This window comes from Heloderma suspectum, chromosome 7 (assembly GCF_057233095.1).
Source record: "Heloderma suspectum isolate Gila_16-S chromosome 7, 16-S_ref, whole genome shotgun sequence".
Taxonomy (NCBI): Eukaryota; Metazoa; Chordata; class Lepidosauria; order Squamata; family Helodermatidae; genus Heloderma; species Heloderma suspectum.
Genome location: NC_139464.1, coordinates 935,244 through 954,340, shown reverse-complemented (window position 1 = coordinate 954,340; position 19,097 = coordinate 935,244). Strand labels below are relative to the sequence as shown.

The 19,097-nt window shown below is 47.6% G+C and overlaps 1 protein-coding gene across 11 annotated transcripts in view; it reads left to right on the top strand.

Annotated features, from left to right (window-relative positions):
- Window positions 1–19,097, top strand: part of PPP6R2 (protein phosphatase 6 regulatory subunit 2) — a 99,875-nt gene that overhangs the window by 30,799 nt on the left and 49,979 nt on the right. For all 11 annotated transcript variants that reach the window (XM_084808756.1, XM_084808754.1, XM_084808751.1 and 8 more), the window contains 7 exons: window positions 643–780; window positions 1,646–1,711; window positions 2,459–2,571; window positions 3,422–3,535; window positions 14,739–14,865; window positions 15,733–15,885; window positions 16,116–16,319. In XM_084808756.1, the coding sequence (XP_084664882.1) occupies window positions 643–780; window positions 1,646–1,711; window positions 2,459–2,571; window positions 3,422–3,535; window positions 14,739–14,865; window positions 15,733–15,885; window positions 16,116–16,319 (915 nt within the window). The remainder of the gene's footprint in view (window positions 1–642; window positions 781–1,645; window positions 1,712–2,458; window positions 2,572–3,421; window positions 3,536–14,738; window positions 14,866–15,732; window positions 15,886–16,115; window positions 16,320–19,097) is intronic.

Here is a 19,097-nt window from a genome sequence, read left to right as displayed (position 1 = left end):
GGCTCAGCTTCCAAGTCTTTGCTTCCTCCTTCCTCTGCTTTTGATATGCTAGAGCCGTTTCTTCCTCTCTTTGTCTTGTCTCTTGTCAAACAACCCCCTTAGAGGAACTTCGCTCTTTTGAGTGTCCCCTTCAGGTTAATCAACGAAGGGTTAATTACAAAGGAGAGGGCCTTCTCACTTGTGGCACCCTAACTTTGGGCACCCTCCTGAGAGAGCCGGCCTTGTTTTCTTTTCAGTGCTAATTTAAAATGTTCCCTTTTGCCCTGGCATTTTAAATGTATTTATTTTAATAGGTTTGTTTGTTTGCCGGTTGAATAGTTTTTATGCCTCTTATCTCGTCATTTTGTCATTGTAAGAACATAAGAAGAGCTGTACCGGTTCAGACCAAGGTCCATCTAGGACAGCATTCTGTTCACACAGTGGTCAGCCAGATGCCCCAGTGGGGAAACCCTCAAGCAGGACGTGAGTGCGGTGGCACCATCCTGCTGCCTTTGATACTGGAGGTGGTGTACCACTGTCTTGAGGAGCATTATGGTGTTGTATTTGTGTTTATAATGTTATGTACGCTGCTCTGCGATTCATTGTGGATGATGAGCGGTTTATACATTTGAATAGAAGAGCCTAGGTTATGCTTTTTTTTAGGTGATTTCATTTTTGAGGAAGAAAGCCAGATTTATTGACCTGGTTCTAAAGCATATTGATACATCTGCCATGATGGACCTTCTCCTGCGACTCGTGAGCTGTGTGGAGCCAGCCCAGCTGCGTCAGGACGTCCTGAATGTGAGGGTGTCCCTTGGGCGCTTTGCTACTTCTGGACTGGGGGAGTTGGAAAGTGTAGCTGTAGCAGGCTGGGCTCTGGAGGCCACAGATGTGGTCGTTGTCCCCTTTGCAAACGGCAGCAATGGTCCGGAAGCAGGACTGGCGCAGGCATGCTCTTACTCGAGATTTCTGGGTTGTTATCCAATTTTCAGAAACTGGGCCCTCACTTTCTGAGAACTCCCCCCCCTTTCCCTGGGTAAGCTGGTTAACCGTGTGCCTTCCATCTGCTGTGGCCCTCTTGAGTTCAGGAAGGGCTGCACTCCGTCCCCAGTATCACTCAGAGATTCTAGTAGTGCTCCCCTTTGGCTGGAGTCAAGATACTGAGTGGCAGCAGGGTGAAGTACTGTTTTCTTAGTGGACAATTCCCCTGGCTAACTGCCGTGTTTGGGGCTGGGAGGAGAATCCTGGGGAGCTGCTGGTCTTCCCTGCATTGCTCAGTGTGAGTTACCTGGCGCTGCTTGTCCTGCAAGCTCCCCTTCCTACAGCATGTGAGTGAGCTTGGTCTGTGGCACACTGTGGTCTGTATGCTGGGTGGGATGGGGAACCAGACTGCCTTCCTTTTGGGTGAGGGAGGGGATCTCAGGCCGGAGGAGCTCTGGTCTCTTCAGGGTCTGTGATTCTCTTTGGCTGGTGGAGCCTCTGACCAGGGTGTCATGGGAAATAAGGATCATAGGGAGGGCAGAGTCAGAATGCAGTGGAGGCCAGTGGAAGACCTATGTCTGCAGACAGGGGAGGGAAGCTCCCTCCCAGACCAGTCTCCTGGGCTTGATGGTGTTTGCCACCAGCCAGATTCTGAGCTGGGCTGTTTCCCTTTCTGTCCCTTCAGTGGCTGAACGAAGCAAAGATCATCCAGAGGCTCGTGGAGCTGATCTGTCCCAACCAGGATGAGGATGTGAGTGGGACCCTTCGTGAGGGCATTGTCTGGCTTTGTAGGCAGCACAGGGAGCTAGTGGGGCCTCATTCTTCTGCCCTCACTACAAAGGATGGGTGGAAGGAGGGCGGGCGGTGGCGGGGCTTAAGGTCCCCGATTCCTGATGTCTTTTCTTTGTAGTGCTTCAGATAGAAATCTTTCCTGTTGTCACTGAAATCTCCATGGCAGCGCAGAGGTGGTCTGTGGAAGGCCTTGTCACGTTCACCTGCTTCTGTTCTGCCTTCCACACAGTCATGGAGAGCATCTCAAGCAGAGCCTTCCTGCCTTGGAGATTATAAAGTGTGTTTGGCTTGTTTTTACTTCTGAGTCAGCCTGCAGGAATCTGGGGACATGTGAGCCTGTCTCTAGTGGAGCTGTTGTGCAGCTAATCTGGCACACGTCAAGATGTGGGCTGTTTCCACCTGAGAGCCCTTCTTGTTTGTGCTGTAGAACCAGAGCCTGGATGGGTGCAAAAGGCAGAGAGGAGCATGGGGGGTTCATTGGAGGACTCCTTTGACGTTTGAAATGTCTCTCTCGTGATGATGCTTTTTCTCTAGAGAGGGCTGTGAGAATTTAACCTGGGGCTGGAAGCTTTGTGGGTGGAGGAGGGCTTCTTTGAGGGAGCCCTGCTGGCTCTCCTCCATGAGCCCCATGGGCTTGGGTCTTTGCATTGCTGGCAGCTGCTCCGTGCTTTGAAGGCCAGATGCTGATGCTCCTCCTTGTTCGCAGAGGCAGTCAAATGCTTCCCAGACCCTGTGTGATATCCTACGGCTAAGCAGAGACCAGAGCAACCCACTCCAGGAGACGGCTGAGCCTGACCCTCTCCTTGCAGTGCTGGAGTCGTAAGTGCCCATGACAAAGGCCGGGGGGGGGGGGGGGCAGCAGTGGTTGCCCAGTGGTGCAGCCGGGGGCAGGGGGCTCCTCCTGTGGGGTCGTGACGTCTTTCCAGACTGCTGCTCTGAGGATTTCCACAGCAGGGCTGGGCAGGCTGGGAGCTGTGCAGCAAGTCCCCTGCCAAGCACAGCCAGGCTGGCGGCTGCTCCTTGGTGGATGAGATGCGGAGCTGCTGGGCTGAGCGTCTGATCAGGGTCTCCCAACACAGACTTGCTGCCCTCCCCGAGCCTGCCCAGCCAGATCAGTCCCACTCATACGAATGTCTTGTTGAAAGGTGGGGTGGGGTTGTGGTTAGAGGGTGGGACTAGGGCTGGGGAGACCCAGGTTCCCATCTTCGCTCAGCCCCAAATCTCACTGGTTGGCCTTGGGTCCTTCATTCTCACCATCCTCACAACATTGTTGGGGAGGATGATAGGATGGCATGGGGGTGGGGGGAAGAACCAGGTACATCGCGTTCAGCTCCTTGGAGGAAAGGCGGGATAGAATGAAACAAATATTCTTTGCCACCTCAGCAAAGGCTGCTTGACAGCCCAGCTGCACCCAGAGGACACAGAGAAATTGGTGGCAGGAGCAGCATGCCAGGGAATGGCAGTTGCTTCCCTGTTGTTCTCCAGGCAGGCAGGCTTGGGGAGGAGGACAGAGGAGCCTGAGGCAGATGTGTATGTGGGCGGGGGCGGGGGGCTGGGCTGGAGTGGAATGGTTGCTGCATCCTGATAGACAGTGATGATTTCCTTGGGGTTTCCTGCAGGGGGACAGGGAAACCCAAAAGTAGCTGTAACTTGTACGTGGTGTTCTCAGGCAAGAATGTGTGGAGCAACTTCTGAAGAACATGTTCGATGGGGAGCAGACAGAGAGCTGCATCGTGAACGGAACGCAGGCTTTGCTGACGTTACTTGAGCCGAGACGTGCCAGGTAAGCTGGACTCCTTTGCTTTGTTGGTGTGCTTCAGGGGTGGGCGGGGGCATGCATTTCTCAGCAATTGCTTGCCCAAGCCAACAGGCCACAAGGCAAAAACAATTGGCCTTTGGCCATGTGCTTTGTAAATGTCTTCTACAAAATAAATGGGTGAAGTGTACAAAATTGTCTAGGTGCTTGGTGAAAAGTCCTAAATGGAAGTACTTCCGCTTCCTCCCCAGGAGTCATTTGTCAAATGTTGTGTTCTTTGTCCATTCCATAAGGAAATTGGCAGAGCCCTCTGGCTGGCTCAGGCCGAGGTGGACCCCTCTTGTTTCCCAGGATCTTGTTTCTCACTGGGACCAGCCACATGATGCTGAAATGTTCCCAGGCAGGGCATGGAAGTGATGGTCTCCTGTGGTTGTTGTCTCCAGCATATAGTCTGAAGTAGACTTCATCTGAACAGGAGGCTCTGCCTTCGCTGTTATGGGCAGGAGCTGTTGGTATCTTGCTCTATGGGCCCAGTGCAGTGCTTGCCTTTGTAGTGTGTGGCGCAGAGGTGCTGTATCCCACAGAAGGGCATTCACGGTTTTTAGGCCACAACATTAGTAGCTGCTCCACATTTAGTTTGGCGTTGGCCAAAAAATTACACACATTCGTGAGTAACGTGTCCTTCCAAATCTGCAAATAAACATATTTTCCTGAGTGATTTCTGGGTCCATCATTCATTCTCCAGTGCATTCCCTGTTGGGTGAAATCTGGATCACAGCAAAATCATTATGCTGAGACATAATGTACATTTTAGAAGGCTTATTGTTGATGGTAGATATAGCGGTGGATATGAATAATGTATCAAATTGTATGGATGAAGTGTGAGAACCTCCTTTTTTCTCCTTTATCTGCATGGAATACTTTTCTGTGTGTGTTTATGCAATAAAAAAATAAAGTAAAGCACTGCAGTTCTAGCAGGCCTAAGTTAGCCCACGAGGGAAGAGGTGTTAGATCGTCCCTGTGCGTGCAAGCACCCTTTCTCTTACAGGGGGTTTAGCTCGGGGTCAGGTCTTGCATTCTAGTTGGCCTGCCACGAATGCAGGTGATGCACATTTGCGGCCCACTCTGTCTCGGGACCTTTTGGGCTGGACGGTTGAACCAGCTGCATTGCTGCTCCTCGGTCCCCGTGTGCGGCATTTCTTTTTGCTTCTCCTAAAGTGGAGTACATGCTAGGCCAGCCTGCTTGTGTGGACTGACATCAGGGTGAGTTTGCAGTCATGTACAGCTGACTTACTTAGATCGATACTGTTTTGGTTAGGAAATAGTTGCTCTGAATAATAACAACTGTAATAGCGGCTGATGCCACAAGACACTTGGTAATAACGATGACCAGGCTTGGGAACAAATGAAGTCCATGTTATCCTGGGCAGGATTTGCATATATCATGAAATTGACCTCACTGGCTTGTAGCTAGGAGTGTGTGGGGGGTCATATTTCAGCTCAGGAGCCGTGATGTTGGGAGGGGCCACAACTAACTGTTGGGGCGTTTGCTTTGCATGCAGAAGCTCACAGTTCGGTCCCTAGCACCTCTGGTTCAAAGATCACAGGTGACAGGGCTGGGAGAGATGCTCCCCGCCCCCCACCGCCACCTGGGATCTTGGAGAGCGGCTGCTGCGTCAACCAATTCAAATGGAAAGAGTCCTGGCATGGCTTGGTGGGCCTTTGGCCGGTCTGGCTTGGTACAAGGCAACTGCAAATGCTCATATCTTTGGAATCATGTTACGTAATCAGTTCCCTTCTTCCTAAGCATCATGGAGTTCCCAGAAGTCATCTGTGTTGTAGCTGCTGTATGCTAGGTTCCTGTGGAACATAAGAAGAGCCCTGCTGGATCAGACCAAGGGTCCATCTAGTCCAGCATTCTGTTCATACAGTGGCCAACCAGCTGTCGACAGGAGACCCACAAGCAGGGCATGAGCGCAACAGCACCTTCCCACCCATGTTCCCCATCAACAGCTTGCTGCCTCTGGTTCTGGAGTTAGCACAGAGCCATCAAGACTAGTAGCCATTGATAGCCTTTTCCTCCCGGAATTTGCCCAACCACCTTTCAAAGCCATCCAAATCAGTGGCCATCACTGTATCCTGTGTTAGTGAATTCCATAGTTTAACTATGCGCTGTGTGAAGAAGGACTTCCTTTTATCTGTCCTGAATCTTCCACCAGTCAGCTTCATAGGATGACCCCAGGTTCCAGTATTTTGAGAGAGGGAGAAAAAAGTCTCCCTATCCACATTCTCCACACCATGCATAATTTTGTAGACCTCTGTCATGTCTTCCCTTTTCCAAGCTAAACAATCCCAGCTGCTGTAACCTTCTCTCATAGGGGAGATGCTCCAGCCGCTTGATCATTTTAGGTGCCCTTTTCTGCACTTGTTCCAGCTCTACAATGTCATTTTTGAGGTGTGGTGACCAGAACTGGACACAGTATTCCAAGCGTGGCTGCACCATAGATTTGTATAGGGGCAGTATGATATTGGCAGTGTTAGTCTGATGGAGTTTGCGTTTTTTACAGTGGCCACACACTGGGTTGACATCTTCATTGATCTGTCCGCCACAACCCCACGATCTCTTTCCTGGTCGGTCACTGCTAGCTCAGATCCCATCAGGCTATACTTGAAGTTGGGATTTTTTGCCCCATCGTGCATCACTTTACACTTGCTTACATTGAACTGCATTTGCCATTCAGATGCCCATTCTCCCAGTTTGGAGAGATCCTTTTGGAGCTCTTCACAATCCCTTTTTAACCACCCTAAATGATTTGGTGTCATCTGCAAATTTGGCCACTTCACTGCTCACTCCTAATTCCAGATCATTTATGAACAGGCTGGAAAGCATTGGTCCTAATACAGATCCCTGTGGGATCCCACAATTTACTTCCCTCCATTGGGAGAATTTACCATTTATTCCTACTTTCTGCTTTCTGTTCTTTAACCATTTACTGATGCATAAGAGGACCTCTTATTCCTTGACTGCTAGGTTTGCTCAGGAGTCTTTGATGAGGGATGTTGTCAAAAGCCTTTTGGAAGTCCAAGTAAACAGTGTCTACCGGATCACCCCTGTCTACATGTTTATTGACACTCTCAAAGAACTCTTAAAAGGTTAGCGAGACAGGACTTGCCTTTGCAGAAGTCATGTTGATTCTTTTTCAGCAGGGCTTGTCCTTCTATAGGCTTACTGATTTTATCTTTAATAATGCCTTCAACCAATTTACCCAGAACAGACATTAAGCTAACAGGCCTATAATTTCCCAGATCCCCCCTGGATCCTTTTGGAAAATTGGTGTTACATTAGAGATCTTCCAGTCCTCTGGTATAGAGGCTGATCTTAGGGACATGTTGCATATGTTGGTTAGAAGATCAGCAATTTCATATTTGAGTTCTTTGAGAACTCTAGGATGGATGCCATCTGGGCCTGGTGATTTATTCACTTTCAGTTGATCAATAAGGTTGAGAATGTCATTTTTTGTCACCATTATTTGCCTCATTTCCTCAGACTCCCTTCCTGAAAACATCAGTTGAGGCACAGGTATCTGTCCTATATCTTCTGCAGTGAAGATGGATGAAAATCTTTATTTATTTATTGAATTTCTTAACCGCCCATCTGGCCAGTCACCCGGCCACTCTGGGTGATGTACAGCAATACAACAATTTTAAAACAATAAAATTCTACTTTAAAACATCATATTTCTAAAAATACCCTAACCCACCCCAAACGCCTGCCTGAACAACCATGTTTTTAATGCGTGGCGGAAGCTCATTAAAGAGGGGGCATGGTGGAGTTCCCTAGGGAGGGAGTTCCACAGAGTGGGGGCCACCACAGAGAAGGTGCAATACGACAATGGAACCAATTACCTAGGGAGGTAGTGGCCTCTCCCACACTGGAGGCATTCAAGACGAGGCTGGACAGCTATCTGTCAGGGATGCTCTGAGTTGGATTCCTGCATTGAGTAGGGGGTTGGACTCGATGGCCTTGTAGACCCCTTCCAACCCTACTATTCTATAATTCCATGATTCATCCTCACCAGCCTAGCTGTCCTGGCTGATGGGACAGAGAGAAGGCCATCTGAGGCTGATCTTGTTAAGCACCCTGTCTGGTGTTGCTGGAGGCGCTCCTTAAGATAGGCTGGGCCAGAACCATATAGGGTTTTAAAGGTCAAAACCAACACCTTGAATTTGGCCCGGAAAACAACTGGTAACCAGTGCAACTCCTTCAGCACCGGAGTGATGTGATCTCGCCAGCGGCTGCCTTTAACCAGGTGAGCTGCCGCGTTCTGTACCAGCTGCAGCTTCTGAACAATCTTCAAGGATAACCCCACGTAGAGTGCATTACGGTAGTCTAGACGAGAGGAGACCAGGGCATGTACCACTGATGGGAGCAGATGGTCGGGAAGGTAGGGGCGCAGCCGCCGTATCAGATGGAGTTGGTACAGTGCTGTCCGGCTCACAGCTGACACCTGAGCCTCCATGGACAGCTGGGAGTCTAAAATGACCCCCAGGCTGAGGACCTGGTCTTTCAAGGGCAGCCGTACCCCATTCAATGAAAAGAATTCATTCAGCTTTTCTGCAATCTCTTTGACCTCCTTCAGTACTCCTTTAACTCCATTGTCATCCAGTGGTCCAACTGCCTCGTTTGCTGGTTTTCTGCTTCTGATACGTTTAAAGAATACTTTATTGTTGGTCTTGATGTCGTTAGCGATATGCTCTTCAAAGTGCTTTTTTGCATCTCCTATTGTCTGCTTGCATTGCCTTCGTGCAAGCTTGTGCTGCATTTTGTTTTCCTCACTTGGGCAAGACTTCCAGTTTCTGAAGGAAGCTCTCTTTTCTCTAAGAGCTCCCTTAACACTGCTTGTTAACCATGTCTGCGACCTCTTGGACTTGGTGCTACCTTTCCTAAGCTGTGGTATACATTTTAGCTGGGCTTCTATTATTGTGATTTTGAGTAACCTCCAAGCATTCTGAAGGGATTTAATCCTCTTGTCTTCCCCTTTTTACTGACTCCTGAGCACCTTAGCTTCATGTCTTCCTTTTTTGATGGGCAAGGCTGAGTAGGTGGGGAGCTCAGCCAGCTGCCATCACATCCCATTTCTCTCTTGACACCACCCTTCTTCTGGGTGCTGATCAAGTCCTCTTTCATCCACACCATGGTGTTGTGTTTATTTAAAGCTCCCCAGCTCTTCCTGGAGCACAGCTGCTGAGCAGCTACCTAGGATCAATCATCAATGGGTACTAGCCCTGCTGGCTATATGGTATCTCCAGTATTAGAGGCAGGATGCCTTTGTACACCAGTTGCTGGGGAACATGGGCGGGAGGGTGCTGTTGCACTCATATCCTGCTTGTGGGTCTCTTGTCAACAGCTGGTTGGCCGCTGTGTGAACAGAATGCTGGATTAGATAGACCCTGGGTCTAATCCAGCAGGGCTCTTCTTATGTTCTTATAGTGAACATTCCTTGCCTGTGTAATTAAAGAGCTGCGCTGAATTGCTGGCCAGTTTCTGGACACCATCCAAAGTGCTGGTTACTGTCTCTAAAGCACCAAACTGTTTGGCAGCTGACTGTTTTGAGTACCCCATCATTTTACATGAGCCCTTCTTGAGCCTCCTGTTCTTCATCTGAGGCCCTCCCGCCACCTTTTCAGCCTTTTCAGTGATGGCATCCCCTCTGTGGGATGCCCTTCATAGAGAAGCTCTCCTGGCACCAAAGTGCTCTCCTTTTAGTGCCAGGCAAAGACATGTTTATTTGTTTGTGCTGACACATTTTAGATCATTAGAGGCACAGACAACTGGGTTAGTGATGGGCATGTAGACGGCACAGTGATTTGCCTGCCTGCTGTGAAGATGGTGGGCGGACAGCACGTGTCATCTAGATGGCCTAGTGCTGGGATGCAATAAGCAGTCATCCTGCATGTTGGCACCAATGATGTGGGGAAGTATAGTTACAAAATCCTAGAAGCAAAATGTGGGTTGCTAGACAGGAGGTTGAAAGCCAGGACCTCCAAGGTAGCGTTCTCTGAAATGCTACCTCTTCCACACATGGGGCCAGCTAGACAGATGAAGCTGAAGTTTCTCAGTGTGTGGGTGAGACAGTGGTGTATGCAAGACGGGTTTAGTTTTGTTAGGCATGGGCGGACCTTTTGGGATCAGCCAGAGCTGTAGAAAAGAGGTGCTCCACTTGAACCAGACTGGAACCAGACTGCTGATGCTTAATGTCAAAAAGGTGGCAGAGCAGCTGATCAAAAAGGTGGCAGAGCAGCAGAGCAGCTCAGGGTTGATTTCCTTTAGGATGGACTGATTTGACCTCCTTGCAGTCCAGGGGACTCGTAAGAGTCTTCTCCAGCACCACAGTTCGAAAGCATCAATTCTTCGGCGCTCAGCCTTCCTTATAGTCCAGCCCTCACAGCCATACATTACTACTGGAAAAACCATAGCTTTGATTAGACGGACCTTTGTCGGCAAGGTGATGTCTCTGCTTCTTACTATGCTGTCCAGGTTTGCCATAGCTTTCCTCCCAAGGAGCAAGCGTCTTTTAATTTCATGGCTACAGTCGCCGTCTGCGGTGATCTTGGAGCCCAATAAAATAAAATCCGTCACTGCTTCCATTTCTTGCCCTTCTATATGCCAGGAAGTGCTGGGGCCAGATGCCATGATCTTCGTTTTTTTAATGTTGAGTTTCAAACCAGCTTTTGCATTCTCCTCTTTCACCCTCAACAAGAGGCTCTTGAGATCCTCTTCACTTTCTGCCATTAGGGTGGTATCGTCTGCGTATCTGAGGTTGTTGATAATTCTCCCAGCAATCTTAATTCCGACCTGCGATTCATCCAACCCAGCGTTTCTCATGATGTATTCTGCATATAAGTTAAATAATCAGGGTAACAATATGCAGCCTTGTCGTGCTCCTTTCCCAATTTTGAACCAATCGGTTGTTCCATGTCCGGTTCTTACTGTTGCTTCTTGACCCTCGTACAGGTTTCTCAGGAGACAGGTAAGGTGGTCTGGTACTCCCATCACTTTAAGAATTTGCCACAGTTTGTTGTGATCCACACAATCAAAGGCTTTAGCATAGTCAGTGAAGCAGAAATAGACACTTTTCTGGAATTCTCTTGCTTTCTCCATGATGCAGCGAATGTTGGCGATTTAATCTCTAGTTCCTCTGCCTCTTCGAAACCCAGCTTGTACTTCCGGTAGTTCTCGGTTCACATACTGCTGAAGCCTAGCCTGTAGGGTTTTGAGCATCACCTTGCTGGCGTGTGAAATGAGCGCAATTGTGCGGTAGTTTGAACACTCTTTGGCGTTGCCCTTCTTTTGAATTGGAATGTAAACTGACCTTTCCCAGTCTTGCGGCCACTGCGGAGTGTTCCAAATTTGTTGGCATATTGAGTGCAGCACTTTAACAGCATCATCTTTTAGGATTTTAAATAGCTCAGCTGGAATACTGTCATCCCCGCTAGCTTTGTTGTTACTAATGCTTCCTAAGGCCCACTTGACTTCACTCTCGAGGATGTCCGGCTCAAGTTCAGTGACCGCACTATCATGGCTATCAGGGACATTCAGATCTTTCCTGTATAGTTCTTCTGTGTATTCTTGCCACCTCTTCTTAATCTCATCTGCATCTGTTAGGTCCCTGCCTTCTTTGTCCTTTATCATGCCCATCTTTGCACAAAACGTTCCCTTGAGATCTCCGATTTTCTTGAAGAGATCTCTAGTCTTTCCCATTCTGTTGTTTTCCTCGATTTCTTTGCATTGTTCATTTAAGAAGGCCTTCTTGTCTCTCCTTGCTATTCTCTGGAACTCTGCATTCAGTTGGCTATATCTTCCCCTTTCTCCCTTGCTTTTCGCTTCCCTTCTTTCCTCAGCTACTTATAAAGCCTCATCAGACTGCCACTTGGCTTTCTTGCATTTCTTTTTCTTTGGGATGGATTTCGTTGCTGCCTCCTGAACTATGTTACAGACCTCCGTCCATCACCTCCACTGTATATTCATAAGGGATATGATTTAGGTCATCCCTAATGGTTTAGTGGTTTTCCCTACGTTCTTCAATTTAAGCTGAAATGTTGCAACAAGAAGCTCATGATCTGAGCCACAGTCAGCTCCAGGTCTTGTTTTTACTGACTGTGTAGAGCTTCTCCATCTTTGGCTGCAAAGGCCATAATCAATCTGATTTCGATATTGACCATCTGGTGATGTCCATGTGTAGAGTCCCTGTTAGGGTGGACACTGAGCCCATAGAATCCCAGAGTAGTTCTGATTCTGAGGAAGAGCAGTCGCTCCTGGGAGAGGAGCGCACTCCTCTTTCCCAGGGCCCACAGCTGACGGAGATTCCTCCCACCAGCATTCCTAGATTAGAAAGCAGTCCAGGGAGTGACCGAGCAGAGATAGCAGACTTGGTGGATGTGCGACGCAGACGCAGAGAGCGGCGCCAGATGGAGGGCGCGGAAAGGAGGCGCAGTGCCCGGTTGGCGCGCAAACAACGGCTGCGCCCCGAGGATCCAAGGGAAAAGGGGAGGGACTCTCCCTAGTCCTTAAGTTCAGGGGTCTGCCAGTAATTCCCTTTCAAACGGGGACCAACTGTTTCAACTTAGGGCATAGGTACTGTGCTGCTCAGATCTAGTTGCTACCTGTAGAGTTGTTAAGTTGTAAAAGAAGAATAAAGCTTTGAAAGGAATCCCTTTGTCTGTGTCTGGACTTGGTTACTGGATTAGACTGAGAGAGGCTCCAAGGAGCCCTTGACAGTCGCCTCTTGTGTTGTTGGAAAAGAGTGTTTGCTATGATCAGCGTGTTCTCTTGGCAAAACTCTATTAGCCTTTGTCCTGCTTCATTTTGTACAGCAAGGCCATGCCTGCCTGTTGTCCTGGTGATTTCTTGACTTCCTACTTTAGCATTCCAATCCTCTATGATGAAGAGGACATCTTTTTTGGGTGTTAGTTCTAGAAGGTGTTGTAGGTCTTCATAGAACCGATCAACCTCAGCTTCTTTGGCCTCAGTGGTTGGGACATAGACTTGAATTACTGTGATGTTGAGTGGTTTGCCTTGGATTCGTACTGAGATCATTCTATCGTTTTTGAGATTGTACCCCAGTACTGCTTTCCCACCCTTTTGTTGACTATGAGTGCTACCTATTTATTTATTTATTTATTTCATTTCTATACCGCCCAGTAGCCAAAGCTCTCTGGGTGGTTCACAAAAATTAAAACCAAACAACACACAATAAAACAATTTAAAATATATAGAACATTAAAACCACAATATAACAACACAACCACAATAAAACCTAGCAGCAGTGCAGGAGTTTAAAATACAGATTTAAAACAGCAAAGATAAAAATTTAGAATGCTAAAATGCCAGGGAAAATAAAAAGGTCTTCACCTGGCGCCGAAAGGAATACAATGTAGGTGCCAGGCGAACCTCACTAGGGAGCTCATTCCAGAGCCGGGGTGCCACAGCAGAAAAAGCCCTCCTCCTAGTAGCCACCCGCCTCACTTCCTTTGGCAGGGGCTCACGGAGAAGGGCCGCTGACGATGATCTTAAGGTCCGGGCAGGCACATATGGGAGGAGGCGATCCTTCAGGTAACCTGGCCCCAAGCCGTTAAGGGCTTTGAATGTTAACACCAGCACTTTGAATCGGGCCCGGAAATGGACTGGCAGCCAGTGCAGCTGAAAAAGTACTGGCGTAATATGAGCTTGCACGCCAGTCCCTGTTAACAATCTTGCTGCCCTATTTTGGACCAGCTGAAGTTTCCAGACCGTTTTCAAAGGCAGCCCCACGTATAACGCATTGCAGTAATCCAGACGAGAAGTTATCAGAGCATGGATAACTGTAGCTAGGCTATCTCTGTCCAGATAAAGGCGTAGTTGGTATACCAGCCTAAGCTGATAAAAAGTGCTCCGTGCCACTGAGTTCACCTGTGCCTCAAGTGACACCCCCAAACTACGAACCTGATCCTTTAGGGGGAGTGCAACCCCCTCCAGAAGAGGTTGAATATCACCTAGCCGGGCAGACGAACCACCCACTAACAGTACCTCCGTCTTGTCTGGATTGAGTTTCAGTTTATTAGCCCTCATCCAGTCCATTACCGTGCCCAGGCACTGATTCAGAACATCCACTGCCGCACCTGGTTTTGATGAGAAAGAGAGGTAGAGCTGGGTGTCATCTGCATATTGATGGCACCTCAGCCCACACCTCCGGATAACCTCCCCCAGCAGTTTCATGTAGATGTTAAACAGCATGGGGGATAAAATAGAGCCCTGTGGAACCCCATGGCACAATTGCCATGGCACAGAGCAATAATCCCCCAGCACCACCTTCTGGAATTGGCCATCCAAGTAGGAGCGGAACCACTGTAGTGCAGTGCCTCCACCTCCTAACCCAGACAACCTATCCAGAAGGATACCATGGTCGATGGTATCGAAAGCCGCTGAGAGGTCCAGGAGAATCAACAGGGTCGCACTCCCCCTGTCCCTTGCTACTCCATTTCTTCTAAGGGATTCTTGCCCACAGTAGTAGATATGATGGTCACCTGAATTAAATTTGCCCATGCCTGTCCATTTTAGTTCGCTGATTCCCAAGATGTCGATGTTCAATCTTGCCATCTCATGTTTGACCCCCTCCAGCTTACCTTGATTCATTGATCTTGCATTCCAGGTTCCTAAACAATATTGTTCTTTACAGCATCGGATTTTCTTTCTACTACCAGACACATCCACAGCCGAGTGTCCTTTCGGCTCTGGCCCAGCCGCTTCACTCTTTGTGGCGCTACTTGGAAATTCCCTCCGCTCTTCCCCAGTAGCATATTGGACACCTTCCGACCTGAGGGGCTCATCTTCCGGCGTCATCTCTTTTAGCCTTGTGATACATCCATGGGGTTTTCTTGGCAAGAATACTGGAGTGGGTTGCCATTTCCTTCTCCAGCGGACCACATTTTGTCAGCACTCTCCGCCATGACCTGTCCGTCTCGGGTGGCCCTGCGCGGCAGAGCTTATGGCTTCGCCGAGTTGCGCGAGCCCCTTCGCCACAGCAAGGCAGTGATCCGCGAAGGGGATCCTTAGTGCTGGATGTTATTAATTTCAATATCTCTGTTTGTGTGCTGTATTTTTGTTTTTTGTACTACTTCTTGCGATTTTATTACTAACTGTAATCTTACCTGGGAGATCAAACTTGATGGTGGCCTGTTTTTCTGCCTGCAGCGTGGAGGGGCTGGCGGACTCCTCCTCTCAGGGATTTGAAAGGTCTTGCGCTGTCAGCAGCAGCATCTTGTGTGGCATTGAGCCGCGGCTGAACGACTTCCACCAGCTACTGCTCCGCCCTCCCAAGGTATGGGGAATCTGCACTTTCTCGGCTTCTCGTGGCAGGCGCAGGCCCTGCCATCTTGTGGCTGTGTGTATTGGGTGCCTGGGAGGTGGGATATATCCAAATCCAGTTAGTGCTGTCGTAATCAGTGGGGAAATGCCAGGATGTTTTTGTGATTGGGAGGCTATTTTGCCAACATTTATTGAGGTTTAACCTGAGGCTGACACTGGGCCAGTTTTCATGACATGACAGCACATCATGAGGTAATTTCCCCTTGAGGAGCCATGGTGTGTGGCAGCTGCCATTGTGAATATGCAACCCTTGGGGGTTGTCATGCAGTGCGACCTTGGCCGGTGGGGGTTATTTGAGGTTAAGCAACCCTCACATCACCCATGGTCTGTTTTAGAGTAAATTAAGCCATGATGGGCTGTTGTATTGTGCAAACTAGGTTTCTGTGGAGGAAAGGAGGCCAAAGAAAGTGGCTTCTTTTATTGTTTGCAAGTGGCTTCTTTTATTGTTTTGCATGTAAGCTTTTTAGTTGCACCAAACTCTTCATCAGGTGGAAATTTGAAAGCTTGCAAACATCTACAGCAGCTGAAATGAGTTCCCTCTTTCATCTTTCCTGTTGTCATGACTTGGACTAACATGGATGAAAGGATGAGCTTTGGTTCTGTGTAGGCAGATGGCTTCCTCTGCCTCCTGGAAACCCAGGCTTCCATCCCATTGGAATCCCTCTGCCAAGAATGATTGCTGGAGCTGTGTGCTTCATGTACTGTGATCGCTGGTCACCTTGTTGTGGATCACAGTGCGGGACAGAAGGAGCAGGCTTCTTGATTGGGCTTGGTGTTAGTCTGGCCTGTAAAGCTGGTTTTCCTCTCTTGCTCTTAACAGACAGCCTCCATTCTGACTACCATTGGGGTCTTGGAAGAGCCGCTAGGGAATGCCCGTCTTCATGGAGCCCGCTTGATAGCTGCCCTTCTTCACACCAACACACCCAGTATTAACCAGGAGCTGTGCCGGCTGAACACGATAGACTTGCTACTGGTGAGTAGTGAGTGAGATGTGTGGTGGTGGTGGCTTCTTTTTGACAAGTGCAGTGAAAGGACACCTGTGTGCCTTTTGAGTTCCCTGAAGGATACCCTGTGGGAAGCAGTGGCTCCCAGGTATTCATCCTCTTGGATCTTCTAAGAAAAATCCATGCATGGGAAAATACCCCTGTGAGGGACTGATCATGTCCTGAGTGAACATTGTTGTCCTTCTTCATTTTGTTCCAGGACCTGTTTTTTAAATACACATGGAATAACTTTTTGCATTTCCAAGTGGAATTGTGTATCGCAACTATCCTGGCACATTCTGTAAATGAAAGCAGATTGGCCACGAGTGACATGGAAAGTAAGGAGGGGACGGCTGGGAACCCATCCTCGGAAAACTCTGGCGTGCCAGAGAACAGCAGCCCTGAGAACCTCATGGTGACTCATGTAAGGACCTTTATGTTGCTAAACTGGAGCTGGAATGTTGACTGGGGCTTCAGGGGAAGAGGAACGCGACCTGCTCTTAGGACCATAGGAAACCTCGTAACACATCAGTGTCATAGAAAAATTAATCCACACCTCTGTTTCGGAGAGCAATCCTTTAGAGACTTTTATTTATGGCCAAAGAAAAACAACTCAACAGCTGTTGGGGAGGAATCCCACGCAACCACAACAGTCTGGCTGCAGTACAAAGCTTCTCCTCTTCCATTCCCAAGCAACATATTACGTAGTTTTGTGCTGATCATGTGAATCATAGACTTGTTGACTTGTTGATCAACTGATTAACTGATTCACAATCAAGGGATAATGAGGAATCAGTAGCTACAGGGAGGTCAAACAACAAGTATAGAAATGGCGAATCACCGCAAGGCTGCTCTTCCTGACTGTCACAGATTTCCAAGTTGCTATCTGCAATTTGTACCGCCTGCTTCTAAAAATATTATTAGTCTCCGGCATTTCGTGGTTATAAGCGTATTTCTCATCGTTTGTTATTTTCCTTTGCAAGGTTGTTGATTTCAATAATGCAGCCTAGTCAAGTCTGAATCAAAAATGCTGACGCTTGAACCCTCATTTTCTCATTTCTTGCCCTTTATTAGATTTTTTTCTTCTACATCAGGAAGGAGTGTGGCATATGCTCTGGTTCAGAGATTTTCTCAAACTATATTGTCAGTACGTTGGCAACTACGGACCACTTGTCTACTGTGTTATTCAGTCAGATTTTTCTCATAACTAGATAATATTTAGAGTTAGTTTAATAGTTTACTCTGATATGGGTAATACAGAATTTTATTTCTTAAGGTTTGTCTTTTTACTACAAGGTATTAGCATAACAGTAGTACATACAAGAGCTTATACATGCATAAACTCAAACACATGAAACATCTTAACATTTTAAAACAAGGCTTCTAAGCAGCGTCGTTTCATTTGCTAGTTCTCAGTGATAATATTAAGCTTACCAGGTTGATTCTACAGGTAACACGTTACGGAAAGCTGCTCCTAAAGGATAGCTTCTACTGTTGCGTGTTCTGAGTCTCTTTTACATACTTTTTGGATGCTATAAAATACGTCCAAATGATTTTTACTACAGTTTTTATTTTTTAATCCAAGAATTCTAAAGATAACTTTTTCACTTTAAATCTTCATATGTCTAAATAAGTTTTTGAAGTTTCTTATTGAGAATAATAAACATACCAACATACTTACCTAAACATTTTAGCTTTCTTTGACATGTTACAGGTATGTTTTTCACACAAACATATATCTTTGACATCATCCTGTCTTGTGTGCTTGTTTTTCTTACATATTTATAGTCTGGAGTGAGAGCTTGTGGTTACTTATCTGTTGGCCCATCTGGCCTAATAGCTTTATGATATTCTACTAAGTGAAAGTTGTAACCCTAAATTTAACATTGACACTTCTTTATCTGGGTTCCTTTCTAATCAGTAAAAGGGTACTAATGATCTATTTCTAATGGCCTGGTGCAGTTGTCTCTCATCTGGCAAGCCTCAGAGATAAGACATTTTAATTACTCGTGGGTGAGATGACTATACTGGATGGTATTAGGGATTAGAATCTCATTTTTAATTCCAGAATTCTCTTGGAGGCATTTGATTATAGAATTTCTTAATTGAGCTGCAGGGGTGAGATCATGCAAATATGGAAGATTTGCTTGATCTGCTCCAGGAGCCCCCCTAGCCCCCTGGTCCACCCCTTTCTGCACCTCTTGACTAAGGCTAAGGATCGCCTCTTACAGGTGCCTGAGAATGACTCTGACCACCTCTTGTCCCCTGGGCTCATCTTCATCATCCAGTCCTGCTCAGAGAAGCAAATGAGAGCAGGGGTTGCATTGGCTGCTGTGGAGCATCCCCTTGTGGCACTTGGACTTTCCTAGGAAGCCACTGCTCAAGAGGCACGTGGTCTGCCAAAGCAGCGGAGCTCGTCCTGAGCACTTGGAGAGCTTGATTTTCTGCATCCCTATGTAGAAGGAGAGGAGATGAGGGATTCTGGGCTGTTGCTCAATCTCTTGTGGTATCTTGTGCAGTTGATTCATTGGGCATTGCAATAATTTTAGGCGGTCAGCAGAATATGAAGATAGAGAATAAGTCTGACATCAAGTTAGGGTGTGTGGGGTAGAGTTGATCCCCCTATCACCTTTGCATTATAGTGACAAGTTAAGTCCCAAACTGAGCTCAGGTCCAAACCACTGTTTATAAATGCTAAATTCTGTTTTAATGTTTTCTTGTCCTGTTGCATCACAAACTAGGTATATTAAAACTAAGAATGTGTCAATTTGTCCAGGCTGGAAGATGATCACAGTGAGGTAAAATAAAATTGTTTTAGAGCCTGAAATTGGAATCCAGTGAATTTACATTTGTCATTTAAGACATTCAGAGTAAGAAGGATGCTCTGCAGACTGCATGGATCGTTCCATGTAGGGGAGACTTGACAGGGATGGATAACTTGGAAAGGCTCAAAATGGGACTATCCCTGAATTCCCGCCTGCTAATAAAGTGCTTGGCAAATGTTGAGTGAAACGGTTAACAGCTGCAGATGCAACAGGAACTGCTAGTTGCTTGCCCCAATCCAGCGTCTCCTGGCTTCTCTGTTTCAGAAAAGGGCAACCAAAATTATGAAAGGGCTGGAACAGCTCCCCTATGAGGAAAGGGGACAGTGTTTTGGGCTTTTTAGCTTAGAAAGATGGCAAGTGTCAAGGGAGGGCCATCA